The 20,213-nt window shown below is 44.1% G+C and overlaps 1 protein-coding gene across 6 annotated transcripts in view; it reads right to left on the bottom strand.

The window, feature by feature from the left end:
* Nucleotides 1–20,213, bottom strand: part of PLXNC1 (plexin C1) — a 161,243-nt gene that overhangs the window by 6,089 nt on the left and 134,941 nt on the right. For all 6 annotated transcript variants that reach the window (XM_035257297.3, XM_002752858.7, XM_035257299.3 and 3 more), the window contains 6 exons: nucleotides 19,563–19,666; nucleotides 7,642–7,696; nucleotides 4,420–4,451; nucleotides 4,217–4,324; nucleotides 2,849–3,012; nucleotides 585–732 (listed from right to left, as the gene is read on the bottom strand). In XM_035257297.3, the coding sequence (XP_035113188.2) occupies nucleotides 585–732; nucleotides 2,849–3,012; nucleotides 4,217–4,324; nucleotides 4,420–4,451; nucleotides 7,642–7,696; nucleotides 19,563–19,666 (611 nt within the window). The remainder of the gene's footprint in view (nucleotides 1–584; nucleotides 733–2,848; nucleotides 3,013–4,216; nucleotides 4,325–4,419; nucleotides 4,452–7,641; nucleotides 7,697–19,562; nucleotides 19,667–20,213) is intronic.

The following is a 20,213-nucleotide window of genomic DNA, read 5'->3' as shown; positions in this document are numbered from 1 at the left end:
TGTTGAGGATTCTACCTTGAGAGACTAGGCAATGCTAGGGAAGACAAAAGTAAAAGCAGGTTTGTTTTGCAGAAATACTGGTGATAAAGAGTTTAGATTATGACTGGGAGTCTGAGGCACCTACGGAACATCAGTTTCCATTCATACCAGGTACTCTTTAAGCCCTACCCAAGAGCTCCTCCTCAGTGTTCAGAGATCCAATAGGCACAGATATCACTCAGTTTAGTATATTTTGGCACACTCAAATAAGACCAAAACATTTCTTTCAAAGTTTGCTCTGTATTTTTATCTTTCTTTGCGTTCTTGGGGCTTTTGATCAGCAAAGAAAACCATAGGAAAACAGTACTCATGCTTTGATTATAAAATGACAATGGTGGGGCTAATTATTTTGGTTTTCACTTTTTAAAAATAAGACTAAAAATAATTAGACAGATTTTAAAGAACAGCAAATTTACAGTGGCCCTTGCTATTTCTCTTTAACTGGTGCAGTTTAGACCAATTGTTTATTATTGAATGCTTATCAGGAAGACAAGTGCATCAAACTCATAAGACTACATACAAGAAATACTTAAGCTGGGCCTTACCTTCCCTAGTTGCTGTTCTGTGAGAGAAAATGCATCCATGAATGCCTGGGCAATCACTGACAAACAGCCGTCTATGTGTGGTGTCTTCTTAATGTCAAAGACAAACTGAGGGTTCTTCAGGATGTTTACCCAGAAGCGAAGAGGAAGGCTGTTCAGAGAGAGAATAATCTCTTTTCAAATAGGGCCCTTTATGAAGCTGATGGTCTGTTTATCACAGTTTGTAAACAGGTGTTTTCATCCTTATTACTGAAGTATACAACTCTGCTTAGCCAAACATACCAAGCAACAGACAGAGCATCCCTCTGAGAGAACAAGAAAGGGTTAACTGACAGAGCTACTGAAAAGAAGGACAGAGGAGGGTAAGTTTGAAAGTGACCATGGACAAGAATTTTCTCCAGATAGCTCTTGAATGAAAAAAAAATATATATATATATAAACTCTCTTTCACCTGGATTATTTCCCATCTCCTGATAGTTTGTTCATTAGCCGTCCTCTCGACACACAATCAGACCATGGCTCTTCTCTGCTCCAGCCATCTGAGGCTCTCCATCTCCCTCTGCATAACACCCTACATGACCTGGCCCTCTGCCCTCCTATCCCACTGCTCTTCCCCACGCTCATTCCAACTCCACTGTACTCCTTGCTGTTCTTCCCATGTGCCAAGCAAGCACGTATCTCACAACTTGTGCTCTTGGCGCCTGCCTGAAACTTTCTTGCCTCTGGTAGTCTCATGGTTTATGTCCTCTCCTCTTTCAATACGTGGCTCAAGTGTCACCATCTCTGTGAGGCCTTCTCTGATCACCGAGTCCTGACACATACTAACTAGCCTCCTTTCTTACCTTCTCCACTGCACTCATCATATGCTACTGTACTACTGTTTACATATTGCATTTAGTGTCTGTCCCCATTTGGTAGAGTGGGACATGGACTTTCATCTGTTTTGTTACTATTATCTCCAGCACCTAACTCCTTGGCCCATGGTAGGTATTCAAATAAATACCTGAACATGAACTTGGGACTAGTTCAAAGTCCTTCCATTATCTCCTTTTCAACTCTGACCTTGCTCATTACCTCCACCGTATGCTGCTGGGTCTCCCACTGGTTGCTGCCCCTGCTCAGATGCCACAATCTTCAAGGTGGAATGGTGGCCCTCAGCTCCCAGGCTTGATATGGGAGTGGCTGGGAGCGGCAGGGACTGAAGATAAGAGGCTAGAATAGGCCAGGGACAGTGGCTCACACCTGTAATCTCAATCCTTTCGGAGGCTGAAGCAGGAGGATGGCTTGAGACCAGCCTGGGCAATGTAGTGAGACCTCATCTCACAAAAAGTTTTAAAAATTTGCTGGATGCAGTGGCATGCTCCTGTAATTCCAGCTACTTCCCACTAGGAAGCTGTAGTGGGAGAATTGCTTGAGCCCAGTAGGCAGAGGTAACAGTGAGCCAAGATTCCACCACTGCATTCCAGCCTGGGCAACAAAAGTGAGACACTGTCTCAAAACAAGAGGCTAGAACATGGGAAGAGAAGGGAGTAAGCCAGCATAGAGATTTGGGATAGATCTGGATTAAATGGGAGATTAGACCTAAAGCTCTGGAACTTCAGCTTTTGATACTTATTTATAGTGACCTGGCTGCCCTCAGTGCCTGGAAAGACTTGAGCTTGCACTGAAAAGTTCTACTTCATGATAACTCTGAGTCTTATCCAGCTCTTGCAGCATTTCAAAGAGAAATCATGAACTATATTTCTTTACTGAGGAGGCATTCAGAATAAATATGGATGCCTTGCCTCTGCTTATGGTAAAATATTAAAATATAAAACAAACCATTGGCTAATTCTCATTGTATCTTGAGTACTGCACTTGATAAGTTTCTGTACGGCATCAGAGTATGGACAGATAGCTTGGAGACTGCAAAGTAATTGATTAGGAACAAAAAATGATTTCATAACATTTTCTCTAATGCAAAAATGATATAAAACCACAAATATTAATTTCTCATTCTTTGCTAGTCAACTTAAATTTGTTGGGCAAAGTCTTTATCATGCACCGAAGATAACAGAGTTTCTATTCAAGAATAGGATTCTTGGCATGTGAGTAGTTTCCTTTATTGTTTAAAAATAATAACAGAATAAGAAACTACTTTGACATGATAGCTTACCAAGACGAAAGATTCTGATATACGGATAAATGAATCCTCCTATAACTATCTCTTTCTTTTAGTTAATGTTCTGTTCCAGATTCTTGAAAACAGTAATCACCTACATTCCCACCTGTTTGTTTTCCAAATATGTACGACGTCAGGATCTGTGATTTTTTTGTTTTCAGCCTGGGCATCCAAAAAGTCAAAAAAGTATTTTATAGCAAATGGGGCTCTGCTGTTGGGTAAACTCCAGATGCTTCTAAAAAGTTTTTCAAGCACAGAGTGAATTGCCACCTGAAAGACAGACAACATCAGATTTGGGAGATTAAAAATTATGGCAGTGGTTTTGAAAACATAATTGCAAAAGCAAATCCAAGTTCAGAGAAAATAATGTGCAAAACAGAAAAACAAGCTGAAGAGAAAAATAGAAAATTGTCAAATCAGGCCAATGCTCACAATATGGACAAAAGTCCTGAAAATCCATGCCCAGGTTTAGATTTGGTTCATAGGCTGCTTTCTGATAACAACATTGTTTAGTCAACTGTGAGGATATCTCAGAAATCTCTAGCAGTTGAAATGTCAGTTGTAGGGCTGTATACATAAACCAGGAAGCCACGGATGTTTGGCTTTTATTAGTTATGTTCAGCCTGGAAAAGCTCAAGTGATGCCGCTCTGTTCCCAGAATTTTTCCTGTTGCATATATTTCTATCATAAGGTTTTATTGTGTATTTTCCAAAGCATTTGAGTATTTTACAAAAGCCAAATAGGCTGAGCTCTGTGGGACAGCTGAGAAAATCAAAAGGCTCCGGCTGTCCTCTGCCCACTAAACAAATCTCCTAAACTCTAAGCAGATTCTTTGATATAATCTGAAGAAGCTTGCCCATCAAGTTACTAGGGCCAAGTGTAGATAATAGCATTTATAGTACTCATCATTCCAGATGGGGAGAAAAAGATCACCAAAGACTTCTGTTAATTCCACTAAAGGCCAGATAAAGTAAAATTTGCTCCCAATTTTGTATTCTACTGGCTTTCACATCTGACACTTTTATGTGTGAGCAGAATTCTTAATTTTAAAGTGAAAAACAAAAATTAGTAAGATTTGCTAGGTTTATAGTCACTGACCCTTCCTATCCCCTTCATTTTATTTGCGATTCAAAAATGGAGTTTTATTGCTCATCTATAATAACAGGTAAACAAAAAGAATAATTATGCTGTCAACCTAAAAAATAACAATAATAGTGAAATGGTGGGGAAAGACTGGGAACAATATTAAATCCCTGACTGAAGATACTATAGTACAAATTTGTAAAGTGCTGTTATCTTTGCAGTGTATAAAAAGAAGAATGGGGTAGGAAGTGTTTACAATTTAAACTTTCATTTTGCTTTGCTAGAAGGCACAAGGGATTTGTAACATTTTCACACTTCAGTGGAAATTAAGTCAAACACATCATACACCCCCTAGGTAGCCATAAAAGTGCTCCCAGAACAGTAAGTGTACCTTGGTAGACAGCAGCTTTGTTAGATACATTTCTTTTACTTTGAACTTGTGCTTCCCTCGATGTCTCTTTCCTTGCACATCTTGGAATGCTTCCGAATCTGGTAAAATCTGAAGGGAAGATAGCAGAAGCGTTACCCAAGGAGACCATTCATGCTACAGAAGGCATGCAATTCAGCGGTGAGCACAAGGAAGCCTGAACTCACCAAATGGCAGTGGTCGTCTGAGTATTCCACATCTGAACACCAGAAAGAGGGAGAGAAAGCAGTCCATTAAAAAAAGCAACCACAGGCTAATTGGCTTTCTCATAAAAAGCCCCATTTGTGCTATATACTGAGGTGACTTGAGCTTTTTGACTTGAGCTCTTCATAGCTACATTTTCCCCCTACTGCATCTTAAGATCTTAAGAACAGTGTGAAGACGGGATGGGCTAGGGATTGGAGGAGGAAATAGATTCCCTAGTGATCACTGATCTCTTGCTGGTAGGAAAGGCTCAAGCCTCATTCATTTAACAAATGTATCTGGAGCACCTCCTCTGTGCCAGGGACTACTGGGCATATAGCAATGAATAAGCCCTAGTTCCCACCCTGATGGATTTTCCATTCTGGCCATCAAACTTCTAGGTACACAATTATTATAAATGTAATAAAGGTTACAAAGGAGAATTATATGCTAAGAAATTATCTAACGAGATCAAGCCTAGTCCAGGAGTTTTTGAGGAAGCAATGTTTGAGCTGAATCTAATGAAGAAATAGAGTCAGCCAGGCAAACTGCAGGAAGGCCCAAAGGTAGAAAGGAACTGACCCCTTTGTAGGATCTCAAAGGACAATGAGGTGGTGCTCACAGAGTGAGCCAAGACTAGCGCAGAGTGAGGAAATGTAGCTGTAAAGGGTAAGGGAGTGGTAAATGGAGGGAAGAGAGGAAGTAAGGCGTTTGGTTTGTTTTGAGGTTGAGAGAGGCTCAGTGGCTCACATCTGTAATCCTAGCACTTTGGGAAGCCAAGGCAGGAGGACTGCTTGAGCTCAGGATTTCAAGACCAGTCTGGGCAATATAGTGAGACCTCATTTCTACAAAAAAAATTTAAAAATTATCTGAGAATGGTGGCACACTCCTATAATCCCAGCTACTTAGGAGGCTGAGGTAAGAAGATCATTTGAGCCCAGGAGGTTGAGGCTGTAGTGAGCCATGATTGTACCACTGTACTCCACCCTGGTGACAGCAAGACCCTGTCTTAAAGATGAGAGAGACTAACACATCTTGAAATGCTAATGGAAAATGCAGTAGATGGGGGTGGGGTGGGGGTGAAGAAAGTACAGGTGAGAAAAGAGGTTACTGGTGATATAAGGATACCAAGAAGGCTGAAAAGGATGGTGGCACCCAAAGCACAGGTGAGAGACTGGCCTTGAATGGAGGAAGGTCAGCCCACAAGCATCAAGTAAGGAAGAGGGCATGTGCAGGTAGGTTGGTAGGTTTGGTAGTGGCTGTTGAGGGAGTTCAGATTTGTTTTCTTTGTAAAGTTCAGGGTATAGTCATCTGCTGAGAGGAGAGCTGTGTGTGTCAGAGCTTTGAGAAGAGAAGGTATACATTATGGATGACACAGAGTTAATTTTCCCAGAGAAACCCAGTGAGAGCAGGCTGTGTTGAGGGCCCTGGTCAAGTTGGGTACCATCAACTTATAGTGACCCCCAGTGTGCCACTGTGGGCCTTTCTTCTGTGGCTCCCTAGCTGTAGGGTCAGGAAAGGATAACTGTTGGGTTCATCCAGGGTTGGAATTTTGACAGGGGGCTGCTGATAGGACAGAGGTACAGGAGTTTGAAGCATTAGCAGGATGATAAGATGGTGGCTCTCAGTTGCAGTGGATGGAAATTAGCAGCAGTGCTGACTGACTGGAGGACCTAGGAAGAGATCCAAACCTAAACTTCTATTTGTTGGATACAATGAGTTCTATTTCTTTCTCTTCAAAGAATCAGTATGTCAGTATGTTCAGTTCTTTGTCCTCCGTTTTAAAGTTTAACTTCCTTGTAATTACATAGTCAACAACTTTTCCACCAGTTCTAATCAGTAGTTCACATCTGTTCCCCTGGTCATCTGCTCTGTCCTGACTCAACCCAGTCACCTGCTTTGACCTGAGTTACCCCTGGTCACCTGCTCTGACCTGAGTCACCTTTAGTTACCTGCTCTATAATCATTTTTCCTGCCACATCACTCACCCCACCACTCTGGTTCATACCCCTGCTCTCTTTAAAATAGCCAAGAAGAATTAGCTTAGACTGTGCAATCCAACCCTAGCCAGTAGGGGAACAAAACAGCAGTGGGGACTACCTGCATTAGGGATAAGAACTCCTTCCCCTCCCCTGTTCAGGTGAGCCCTCACCATTGCTCCATCTGTGAGATGCACCCTTCTATAGAAGTAAATTGCCTTGCTGAGAAAATTTATATTTGAGTGCTACTTCTTTTGCAGCACCAAAATTTACCTATAACATATTCGACCCCCTAAATAACAGGCTCTTCAAAAGGCCCAATCTTCCAAGCCTAAAAAGCACAACTCTTCCATTTTTCAACACAAAGACACCATCCTCTGTAAGCTGGAATGATAGCAACTCTCTACAAGATGGCTCCTCAACAGCCCCATGTAGTGCTGGAAGGTGGGTTTCCCCAGAGGAGTCCTACCCAGTTATTCTGTCTGTATAGTCAGGAGCTCCACATTTCCTGTTTACACTGACCAGATGCTCCCTGCTCTTTCTAATAGTGAATCCAGGAATCAGAAAGCCCTACCTCTGGCTGTATGTGTGAAAGGAGCCTGTCTGGGAGACGCTGAGAACCTTTCCAAGGGCTGAGAACTGTTTGTCTTAACTGGGGTATAATTTCCCTGGGGACAAACCTAGAACAGGAATTTCCCACCTCAAGGCTATCAGGGAAGCAGATCACTTTAGAGACCAGCCTATCAACTTTCCCATAAAAGCTCCCCCTTTAGCTTGTCTCTCTCCGATTTCTGGGAACTTCACAAGTGCTATCACAGGAGACTTGGACTTTCTAAGTGGATTATCTTGTTTGTTTAGTGCTTGCAGGGGCTGTGTGATTATCTGCACTCTTCCGTCACAGTTTGCCAGAGGGATCTCCTCTGTTAGCCCCCATCAGTCTAAAGGGTTGGAAAAAGGCTATGAGATTCTGCCCTGAACTTAGGGTTATAAAGAGGTAGCCACTTCCTCAGTGCCGGGCAGTCCAGGCCAACCACCATTTATAGTTTCCTTCTTGCAGGAATACATCCTTAGAACTGAAAAGAGATTGAAATGGCTCTTCTCAGCTTTCAGAGAATTACGTAGCAACAACTCAATCTCACCTTTGTGACAATACAGCTGAGAGAGGCAAAAAGCAATACTTTATGAAGCTGGGTGAGAACAAAAGGTTAACAATATTATATTGGTTACCTGAAGTAAAATTTGCTATCTTCTTAAAGACTTTTATAGTGGATCCATTTGATATCTGAAACCAAAGATAAAAGATATATGAGTTTTCAAAATTTAATGCATTTCTCAACTTCACCCACGAATTAGATGGCTGGATGGATCTTTCATGCTCTTATTAAATCAAATATTTAACAAGACTTACTATGTCCTGGGCACTGTGTTGGAGGCTGGGACTAAATGACAAGAAAGACAGTGTCTCTGTCCTCAAGGGGCTCATGCCCCGTGAGGAGGCTGATGAGGCAACGGGAGGCAGTGGGGTAACACGCAGAAGGTGGTGGCCAGGGCTCTGTGGGACAGATGGGAGGTGGGCCAACCCCAGAAGAGGGGAAGACTGAGCTGTGTTAGGACATTCCCCCGACTCACAGAGGTCAGAAAAGACCTAAGCCAGTTTCATTTTTTGAGGTTAAAAAATTGTTACTTGTTATGGACTGAATGTTTGTGTCCCCTCCAAATGCCTACGTTGAAATCCTAATCTCAGTGTGATGGTGGTAGGAGGTAGGGCTTTTCGGAGGTGACTATGTCATGAGGGTGGAGACCTCATGATGGGAACAGTGTCCTTATAAGAAGTGCCACCAGGGCCAGTGTGTTGCCTCATTCCTGTGATCCCAGCACTTTGGGAGGAAGAAGCAGGAGGATCACTTGAGTCCAGGAGTTTTGAGACCAGCCTGGGCAACAGAGATCCTGCTGTACAAAAAGTTTAAAAATTAGTTGGGTGAATTGGTGCACACCTGTAATTCCAGCCACCTGGGAGGCTGAGATGGGAGGATCACTTGAGCCCAGAAATTCAGGGCTGCAATGAGCCATGACTGTGTCACTCTACTCCAGCCTGAGTGACACAGTGAAACATTATCTCTAAACAGAGGAGGAAAAGGAAGAGACAGCAGAGCTTGCTGTGCTCTCTGCTTTCCACCATACAAAGACACAAGATGGCTGTCCACAAACCAGCAGGAGAGTCTTCACCAGACACCAAGCTACTAGTACTTTACCCTGACCGTGGACTTCCGGCCTCTGGAACTGAGAAATGTTTGTTGTTTAAGCCACCCAGTCAGTGGTATTGTGTCATAGCAGCCCTAACTGACTATGACACTACTAAGAAATGCTGAAATGCATTTTCAGAAATTGTGGTATATAAAGCTGGTGTCTACCCTATGACAGAGCCATTTCACAGATAGGTTCTTAGTCCACAGGAATAAGTATAAATGTATAAATCCAGATATGGGGCTATTTGTAATTGTCCCATACTGGAAACAACTCAAACATCTATCATTAGAATGAATAATTTGGGGTATATTCATACAACAGATTATAAAACAAAATGAGCAATCTACAGTTACATACCACATCAGTGAATCCTACAATCATAATGTTGAGCAGAAGTGGCTCGACAGAAAAGAACATATATGGACTAATTCCATTTAGATAGAGCTAGAAAACCCCAAACAGTCAAAACTGTCATGTTAGATATTTGGAGAAGAGAGCAGTGGCAGTGATTAGGAAGGGCCAGGAGACGGCTTCTATTTTTTGACAGGGGTGGTAGTTTCAGGACACGCTCACTTGGTGCTAATTCATCCAGCAGTACTTGTAATTTAGTTTCCTTTCTGTGGGTATATACAAATTGAGCATCCCTAATCCAAAAATTCAAAGTGCTCCAAAATCTGAAACTTTTGAGCGCTCACAAGGTGCCACAAGTGGAAGATTCCACACCTGATCTCGTGATAACATGGCACAGTCAAAACCCACTAAAAACTTTGATTTGTGCACAGAATTAATTACATAAAATCCCCTTCAAGCTATGCGTATAAGGTGTATATGAAACAAACAAATTCTGTGTTTAAACTTGGGTCTTGTTGCCAAAATATTTCATTATGTATATGCAAATATTCTAAAATCCAAAGAAAGTCCAAAGTCTGGAATACTTTTTGTTCTAAGCATTTTGGATAAGGGCTATTCAGTCTGTGACATTTTTTCAAAAGCTTGTAAAATCACAAATTTTGTATATACTTTTTAATAAAACCTTTGAAATTTAGGCATAGCATGTAGGACATGCTTAACTTTTGTTAATATTAAGTGTACAGCACAATGACTATTCACATTAAATATATACTGACATAGCCACCACCTATATCAAGAAATAAAATATTGCAAGGTCCTGAAAAGTACTTCCATTATCCCTTTTGAGACAATGACCACCCCGTCTTCACCCAGAGTTAATCACTCTACCGTCTTCCATCACCATTTATGAATTTTGCCTGTTCTTGGATTTCATATAAATAGAATCATCAGTCTGTACTTTGTGTCTAGATTTTTAAGGTCACTATAAGGTCTGTGACATTTATTCCTGTTGCAACTACAAGTTCTTCATTCTTATTACTATGTATTATAGTATGAACATACTATAAAAAATTGCATACAATAAAAAGAATGAATTACCTATACACACTATAGTGTGGATGAACTTCAAAACATTATGCTAAGTAAAAGAAGCCAGTCACGAAAGACCACATATTGTATGGTCCCATTTATATGAAATGTCTAAAAGATGGGAGCAATAGACACCGGAGACTCCAAAAGTGGGAAAGGAGAATGGGAGGGAAGGAAGCCAGGGCTGAAAAACTTCCTATTGGGTATTATGTTCATTGTCTGGGTGATGGGATCAGTAGAAGCCCAAACCTCAGCATCATGCAACATACCCTTGTAGCAAACCTGCACACATACCCAAGAGTTAAAAGTAACAACAAACAAGAATATATGTAATGTCCAAAATGGGCAAATTTATGTAGACGTATTGTAGATTACTAGTTGGCTAAAGCAGGGGTGGGGGAAATAAAGAGTGACTGCTAATGAGGTCAAGGTTTCTTCAGGAGAATGAAAATGTTCTAAAATTAGATTGTGGCAATGGTTGCTCGATTCTATAAGTATACCTAAAACCACTGCATTGTATACTTTAAACAAGTGAGCTTTATGGTAATATAAATTATATTTTGGCTGCGCACAGTGGCTCATGACTGTAATCCCTGCACTTTGGGAGGCCAAGGCAGTCCTACTTTGGAGACCAGCCTGGGCAACACAGTAAGATCCCCATCTCTGCCAAACAAAACAAAAAATCAACAACGCTGAGCATAGTGGCCACCACTACAGAGTCCCAGTTAAGACAGGAGGATGGCTTGAGCCTGGGAGGTCAAAGCTGCAGTGAGCCATGATTGTGCCACTGCACTCCAGCCTGGGCAACAGAGCAAGACCCTGTCTCAAAAATTATGTTTCAATAGAGCTAAGAATTGCCACACATTTTAAATGTATATGTTTGACAAAGAAAGGCTTCTTTATATATCACCTCTTTTGGAGTTAAAGTCAAGCATTCTCACCTTTTGGGACCAGGGTCTATTGGTCCTACAGTACCCCTCCCCCACACTGTGTTGGGCACTCTCAAATCCCCAGGTGAGGAAGTGCCCTTCAGGCAGAGTGGGATAAAGATGCCAAGATGCTGGGGGTGGGCGTGGCTCCCTGGGAGAAGGGGCTCATTCACAAAATTATAAAACGGGTGGTGAGGAGGCAGGTCAGAGATCCACAAATCCCCTTCATTCTGGGACTGTTTCTGAAGGACTGACCCTGTCACTTCTGAACCTTATCAGCTAAGTGACTCTTCCCTCCTTATCTGTCCTCAATTCTAATAAATATTAATTTGGACCTGGCCTTCCCAGTTTGTAAAGAACAGAAACCTAGAATTTATCTTCTGGCATGCTGCACATTGGTTATCAGAATCTACAAGCCTGCCTAGCAAGCACCAAAGTATTAAAACCTAATCTTCAGGTTGCACCCACAAGGGAGGACCACAGAGCAAGAGCCAGCCCTCAAGAGGCCCTCAAACACAGCTGTCCAGCCAGCTGCTAAGGTTAGGCCAGAGGCCTCTCAACTGCTGATGTACATGATATCTTGGTGGTGGGGTTGGGGGAAGCACTGGGCAGGGGCTGGCTGGGGCCATCAGGCCTCTGCAAAGTGTCTCCAGCAGGGATTCTTAACTCTTACTGAGCTCTTCAACTCTGCTCTTATTACCGAACATCCTCTCCTTTTCCCCTTGAGCTAGTCATTGTTTGCTGGCTGATTTTTCAATTCTCCTCCATATTTGATGCAATTAAACTAAATGCTCTGTGCAGGCACCCCCTTAGCAATCCTCAGACACAGGATTATGAGAAGCTTTGAACATAGTTACAAAATTCTTCCCCACGAAGAGCTGGATATGCTCTGTTTCTAAGCCAATAAATATCTTTTTATAAAAGGAAGCTGGTGATTCATTCTGGGTAATTGTCAAAGAATGAATCCCAAATGTCTCCCATTGAGTGTTGAGCCAATACTTCACTACTGTCAGACGCTTTGTTTTGCCAAAAGTGAGCACCCTTAGTCTATAATCACAAACACCATGGATGGGCCTTCTGATAAGGAGCGCTGCCAAAAGTTCAAATGTCTCTTCAAGGGCTGGCAACAGCTCGCTGTTGGTGCTGTGCTCAAGCATTAAGACAGCATAGACCCAGCTTGTACCAAGGAAATTTTACTCTGAAATTATCTCCCAAGAGCAAGTGTAGAAGCATTTTATTAGTGGATCAGTTGTGTGTGTGTGTGCGCGTGCGTGCATTTCTAACTTTCACAGCTGCTCTAGAGCTGGAACATTTCCCCCATGTGACACTTTAACACGATTATAAAGACAGAAAAATAGTTTATTTACAGATGTTTGTGGGGGAAAGGTTTCCGTTTTCTTTTTAGCACAAGACAGCTGCTGCTGAGGTTAAGGACAGAAATGCCTTTTTGAAAAGTACCCTGGAATGCAGAATGTTAAAAAGGTGATGCCGTTTGTTCCATCTGAGGAGCTCCAAATACTCCTCTAAGAGTGACTCATTAATCGTCCCCTACTCCTGTGAGGCAGGGAGCATCCTCTCGGCCCCTACTTTAGGGATGAAAACCAAATTAAATCAAAGAAAGATTAATGTCACTAGATGGATCTGCAGCAGGATTGTTTCTCGAGCCCACAGCAGTACTGGTACGCACGGCAATTTCAAATTAAATTCCTTCTGGTCTCACGGTGTTCTAGGATTCAATGTGACAACAGGCGATTCCCCTCCAAAGGTGGCCAACCCACGTTAGGAGTGGCAGAGATGACTATAGACTTTCCCATCATTAGAATGAGGAGTTGTGACCACTCAGGGAGAAACAAACCCACATCAACAACTTAAAGTCATTTCTAAAATAAACAGGAGCTGCTCATCCAAACCATTTGCAAGTGAAGGTAAGATTTTTAAGATACCAGGTTTATGGCATAACTTAGAATTCCATGAAAATAGATTTTCTGGAAATGTAAAATTGAACTTATGTTTAACCATACTTATGAAACCAACATTTTTGTAGGTAAAAATGGTCACCTACTGACAATTTCATATGACTCAGCCTAAGAGAAATGCTAGCATTATAGCTACAAATTTTATGAAAAATTATGAATATGTTCTGAATATTGTGATAATTGAAAAATCTGAAAACATAACTCATCACACAGAAACTCTGAAATATCTTATTAATGAAATCACCCAATCTGCTGAAACTATTATGTGAAAACAGAATTCTGTTCCACGTGCTGTCCCAGTAGCCACATGCCAATATTGCTCTCCCTCTGTCAATATCATTCTCCCTCAGCTCTTCTCACTGACACCCCAAGGCTGGAAACTGATGAAAACAAAATCTTGTTTCTCAGGACTGGAGGGCTAACCTTGCCGAGTCCTTCAGCACAGGGGTTCACCAGCGCATTGGAGGGGGCTGTCAGAACGTCCTTCACAGGCTGGACTAATCACACAGAAGGTTCTGGACACCCAGGGCAAGGCTTACGGTATGCTGGAAACCAGAGAAAATGCCATAGGGCTCCTGCTTCTCTCTTGTTTACTTGAAATTAACCATTGGGCCACTAGCAGGCTCCCTCTGCGGACTATTAATGATAACCCCTGAGACTATCTTTCCTCCTGAGGGAGCTGGGCCGCCATGAATGTGTGGGAAACTGTGAAGTACTGAACACTTAGGACTCAAGAGTGATCTGGTTGGAGTTGTCAGAGCCCAGATGCCTAAGAGAGGCCTCCCTTTGGATGAAGGTAACTGTCATATTCATGGACTGCTGGCCAAAAACAGGGTTAAAGTAGAAGTAGGGAAGCATTTTGATAAACCCACAGACAGGAGAATCGCCATGGGATTTTGAATTTGACATCAGAGAATGTAACTACCAGGATTTATCCTACATTGGGCCCAGCTCTCTAGCCAGGCTGGCTTGGAAGTAGGAGCATCAGCTGAAAGCCTAGATCTGGGGAAGGTATCCCTCAGCCCCTGCGCAGGGCCATGGTCTCTACAGCGCTTCTTCTTTCATCTGCTTTCAGCCTTGAGGCATCAGTGAGAGGAGCTCCGTGATTCTGGCCAAGTTTCTTAGCCTCCCTGGGCCTCAGAATGGGGCCTATAGTATTCACCTCATGGAGCAGTTAAGAAGCCCAAAAGAGCTACTGGTAAAAGCCCTAGAACAGTGCCCAGTACACAAGAGGCATTATACCTGTTTGTTAAATGAATAAAGACATTCACATTGCAACAGACCTTTAGCAATTGTCCAGTCCCTTTAGAGTCACAGATGACACACTTGACCAGAAGAATTGGTAACCTTACTTAACACCCTTTGGGACATTCCTATGAGTTTTAAATATCTTTTGAATCACAAATTTGTTAGCAGGGACCACTTCTGCATTAGCACAGATCTGTTCAGAGTAACACTCGGCAACAACATTGGTTAAACAACTTTTCTGCTTCTCAAAACCTTGCACCTCAGAACTAGAAGCATCGTCTGTAGAGAAAATTTCCTGCCCAATGCCTGTCCCACACACTTGCCACCACTCCACAGCAGGGTGCAGGTGCGATAACTCAGTCCAGCAAAAGGTCACACCAGGGTGTGAGTGAGAGGAAGAAGGCTGGGCCCCAGAGAAGCCACCCTGCTATAGTCCCAGGGGGCGAGCATGCCCCACCCCCTGAACATGCAGGTGCACATGCCCCAGATCCTCTTGGCACCAGAGCAAAGCACAGTCCCCTTCATAGTCAGCGCTCACAGAATGACATCCAGTGAAGGAAGTGCACCGCGAGGGTTTAATTACAGGGGAGAAAGACTCCTCTGGCTTCATGTGTAAAGACATGCTTAACCCTTTGTCTGCACAAGGGAGAATGACTGGAGCAGAAAGCCCCCTCCTCTGCGTTCAACGGATGGAACATGGAAGTAAGAAAAGCCCCTGCCTCCCAGGGTTTTTGCGGACATTAATTGAGCTAATGTGCGTGAGCAGTGCCAGGCACTGGCTGCCATGGTTATCGTTATGGAAAGCAATTCCATGGTGCTGGGGGTTGCCAAGGGTGTCAGCCAGTAGGTGACGGGGCCCTGCCAGCAATTCGGGGCTCTGGGGGCTGCATCTAGTCCATGAGATGCTATATTTATGTCGTGCCCTCACATCCCCTCCAGAAACCTGTTCGTCAAATGTGCTCAGAGTAAATCATTCAGAGGAGACGAGCTACACTCTATTTGCCCTAAGGACAGGCAAGGAAAGAAGAAACAGGCTGGCTCTCCAACAGCAGGGACTTTGTTTAGATAGTAGAAGGAACTGGCCGTCACTATAGATTAACTTTAAAACCTAACTAATTTGGACTAATTGGAGGGAGGTGAGTCTGATTAACTTAAAACTCCGAATTAGACCCTGTTTTTAAATGAAATTTTTTTTGCTTTTAAGCACATACAGTGACTCAAACTAGGGGTACTTTACTAAATGAATACAAGTGATAATTAGCATCTTGTCTCTTTGGAGGGAAATACTAGCGCTCAAGGAGAAAATTTTCCTTTAAGGAAAAGGGTAAAAGCAAACTTCAGCCCAGCCCTGCCAAATTACTCCCAAAGTTTGAGTCTGTGGAGGCACTGCTTAATCAAGTATAGATGTAGGTGGCTGAGGGTGGTGGGGGATGATTTTTTCCACGCAGCCTTTTAAAAACGGGGCTTTTGAGATGGTCCAGGCATAGAGAACACGGAGCCCAATGACCTCCCATTTCCTTCAGGCTCTCTGGTTTATTTGCCTTATGGCTTAGCTTTTTAAACATAAGGAGAATCCTTTAAGCCTTCATGTCCTAGGCTTGTCATTTATTACCACCATGCAGCAACACTCGGGTATGAGGCCAATAAATCATCTGGATGGGAAGTGACTACAGGCCGGATTAATTTCATTATCATCCTTAAGCAGATAGGTGTCTAGCACAGCCAATGTCTGCAGTGAAGAGTGATGTTCTGTCTCTCCTGACAGGCCTTCCCCTTGCCTTGCAGACAGCTGTGGTGGCTCTTCATTCTCCCTGCTGGAGAGATTTGCCCTGCCTTCTATTAATGGCAGTGAGTAGCCCCATCCCCTGCCTCTGGGGCCCACTCCATGCCCCACAGTGGCCGAGGGATGGAGAGTAGCCTGGCAGGGGAGGCAGAGCTGAACAAGACAAGAACTTCAGTCAACAGCAGCAGAGGAGGGCCTTGGAGGCTGTGTCTCCTCTGAACTTGCCAAGACAAGCCTGCCACCCAAACGCAGGGAAAGGTGCTGGCCTGCAGGTCTGGAACCCTGAACTGATGTCACGATAAGCACCTCTCTAAGCACTTCCACCCAGCAGGGCAGCACCTCTGACTCTGACCTCCTCCTGGTCATTACCTTCCCTCTGGGGCTGTATTTTTCCAAACACAGTTAGAGACACCCTTTATTCCTGAGCCCAAAAATACACACTTTTAGAAAACTCCCTGGAAATTTTTACAAATTCCAAAAGGTAAGAACGATGGCCCTTGGCAAGATGCTTCCAGGGTTGGCTAGTCTGAGCTGTAGGACAGTCAGCACAGGGGCAAGTCACTGGCCTGCAGCTTTCTCTGCTAGACTCCCTCCAGCAATGCTGCAGGGGCAACACCTCCTTAGTCATCACCCAAAGTAACCACTTCCAAACTGGGTGACCCACTCAGCCAAAAAGCCTAAGGATGGGTGTTCTCTGTCCCTGGCCACTGTCCAAGTAGCTCTGCTTAGGAACAGTCTCACTTCTTCCTGGGGGAGGGGAGAACCTGGCAGAGTCCTAGGTTCTTCCTAGGTGCAGAGCTGTCTCCCTGGGACTGTACAGCTGTGAAAAACAGGAGGTGCCTACCCTCCCAGTGTGCTGGGAAGCTGCTGCTGCTCCTGTCTTCTCCATCTGTAGGAAAGCACCTGCATCCAGGCATCTGCACAGCCATCACCGACTGACATCCTTGACCCTACCCTCGTCCCACTGCCCCTCCCATCCATGTGACTTATAGTGTCCTCCTCCTGAGCATCTGATTCTATTTGCATGTCTCTGTGTCTGTCCAGAGTCACTGCATTATTGCTGGACAGCACCAATCCTCACCAGAAATTCATAGCTTCAAATGGGGCTCCCTATTTCCAGGTTTGCACCCCTTCGATCTACACCCACCCCACACACAGCCCCAATCATTTTCTGAAACACAAAACTCCTTTCAGGCCCTCCCATGGCTCCCCACTGTTCTTGGGATAAGACTCAGAACTTCTGAAGAGGCTGCCCCTGTCTGTGTGATCTGCATCTCCCCTGCTTGCCTTTCTGCCCCTACTTCTTGTAAGAAGCTGCAGCATGGCTGGTTCAGCCACAGACCCTACAGCCAACTATCCAGGTCCGAATCTGGCCCTGCCACTGACTAGCTATTAGCAGACCTCCCTGAGCCTCACCATACCCATCTATAAAGTGGGGTTAATAATAGGACCTACCTCATAGGACTGCTATAGGATAGAATGGGAAGAAATACTGAAACCGCCATTGCAAAACTATAACAGTGAAAGACATCTGAAAGGTGAACAGTGAAAGAGATCTGACCTAACCAACTCCATCTTGCTTCTAACCTCCAAGCTGTCCTTGCTCATTCCTGGGCGTAGGCTGAACTAACTTTGGGAGGAACTTACAGTTTAAAACAAAGACAACGACAGCCCTTTCCCAAAACCTTCTTCTTGCCTGGGGACTAGACTGCCTATGTAAGACTAACAGATTAGCCACAAGATTAGAAATTATGGTTTAGGAGTCATGCAGCTGGAAGCTACAAGATTCTGACTCTCCCCAAATTGCTCCTGGGAATAAAATCACTACTGTAAAACCTAGCCTTTTTTTTCTTTTTGAGACAAAGTCTCATGTGTATGTATGTGTGTGTGTGTGTGTGTGTGTGTTTGAGATGGAGTCTCCCTCTGTTGCCCAGACTGGAGTGCCATGGCTCCATCTCAGCTCACTGCAATGCACCTCCATCTCCTGGGTTCAAGCAATTCTCCTGCCTCAGCCTCCCAAGTAGCTGGGATTACAGGTGTGCATCACTGTGCCTGGCTGATTTTTTATACTTTCAGTAGACAGGATTTTACCTTGTTGGCCAGGCTAGTCTCAAACTCCTGACCTCAGATGATCTGCCTACCTCGGCCTCCCAAAGTGCTGGGATTACAGGTGTGAGCCACCATGCCCAGCCCAGACCCTGCTCTTGATGGATCAGCTGGCACCACCCAGATCAATAAACTGGCTCATCGGATCTTGTGGCGCTCACCCCAGGAATTGACTCAGTGCAGGAAGACAGTTTTGACTCCCTATGATTTCATCTTTGATCTGACCAATCAGCACTCCTGGCTCACTGGTTCCCCCAAACCCACCAGGTTTCCCTTAAAAACTCCGATCCCTAAACACCCAGGGAGACTGATTTGAATAATAATAAAACTCCCATCTCCTGCACAGCTGAATTACTTTATCTCAATTCCCGTCTTGATAAATCAGCTCTGTCTAGGCAATGGGCAAGGTGAACCCATCGGGCAGTTACATTACAGGGACATGCGGAACTAGCACCTGGTGTAGTGTAAGTAGTCCATAAGCACTGGCTACCATCAGCTGTCACTGCCCTCCTTCCCCCTCACCACTGCCCCTCTTAAGTTTTGGCTAACATGCATGCTCTCCCTCCCCTGCTGTATGTGCCTGTACCCTAGCCCAGTCTGGCTAAATTCTCATTCTTCAGGTCTCATCTCAGTAATAACCAACCCCAGGAAGCCTCTTGAAGTCTCCAAGCCACATAGCACTCCTTTACTGCACCCCTTCCCGGGGGCTGCAGGCTCTGTGAGGGCAGGGACCTGGTCTTCGCTCCTCTCCTGTGCAGCCTCAGCTCTTAACAGGGTGGATATTCAACAAAGATTCAGATAATACTGCTAAACAAATGAACCCCAGTATTCCAGTGTGTTCAGGAACCTTCCCTGCCTCCTCTGTCTTATTATGTGCAGGATTCTCTGGCACTCAGATCTCGGAGAAGTCTCGTGCACACCTAACCGCCCTCGGCACTTACCCAGTATGTGGGTTAAGAGGCCAAAGGAAGTATCACTCAATATTGCAAACAAACAGGAAATTTAGAACTTCTTCAGAAAGAAAGGACCCTACACAAAAGGTTACAAGGTCTACTGTGAATGCTGTGGAGGGAAGCTTGGGACTTCCAGGGCTTTGTTTAGCATCAACACACTCGGACCCAGTGGAAGCGAAAGGATAACTCCTCTGGTTTTCCTGGACACATGCTGAACCTCAGGTGGAGAGAGTTTGGGAGACAGGAAAATCGCAGCCTTCCGAGAAGGGAAAACATGACAAGTACACTGTGAGAGCTCTTCACGGGCTTGTCTGCACAAGCAACTAAAGAAAACTTCAGCCCCAGACACAACTCATCTGCAAGTTACTCCAGGAAACGGGCAGGAGTCCTGTTGTTTTAAAAGAATGTCCATGGTACTAGGATTGGGGATGAGGAAGGAGACACAGGGTTCAAGTCTTGCTCTTACCTCATAGTGGCCAATGGTGTTGAGCTTGGTGATTCCATCTTCAAGAATCACAGAGGAACTGTCGATGTCCAGGAGTTCTTTCTGTCGTGTGCCCACTTGAAGCTCTGAAAAAGGGTGGAGCATTTTGTTCCTTTTTAGAGAGCTTTAAAATGCTACCACTTTACTTTTTACCAATAAATAAAACTTGAATAAAGTGGTAAATCTTTGTTGGAAGGTGTGGAGATGGATCAGCCAGATTGATAGCTCAAGCTCTGAGTTCTGTTTTTTTTGTTTGTTTAGGGCGCTGACGTTTCAAATCACCTTTTCCCTGAAGCTTGTGCTCTGAGGCTAAGCCTGGAAGTGAAGCCACTTAAAACAAAATAATGCATTCTCTGAGGGACTAAGGTCTTCAACAAAACTTTCAGAGGCAATTTGTTTCTTTTCTTTGAGGCAAATTTGTATATGCTTACACCTGTGTGTCCATGTTCACAAACAGGGCATGATATGAACCATCTCTGTAGGCTCCTGTGGGGGTGGAAGGGGGAGGCATCAGTGGGTGAAGGTCCCGGCATCACAGGGCGACTCTCTGGCCACGGTTGCCAACCTGTGCCTAAGTCAGAATGTGGCACACAAATGTGATTTTTTTTTCGAAACTGCACAGTGTTTAGTTAT

Source organism: Callithrix jacchus, chromosome 9, assembly GCF_049354715.1.
Source record: "Callithrix jacchus isolate 240 chromosome 9, calJac240_pri, whole genome shotgun sequence".
In the NCBI taxonomy this organism is placed as follows: domain Eukaryota; kingdom Metazoa; phylum Chordata; class Mammalia; order Primates; family Cebidae; genus Callithrix; species Callithrix jacchus.
The sequence above is the reverse complement of the archived record's forward strand: the minus strand, read 5'-3'. Positions and strand labels throughout refer to the sequence as shown.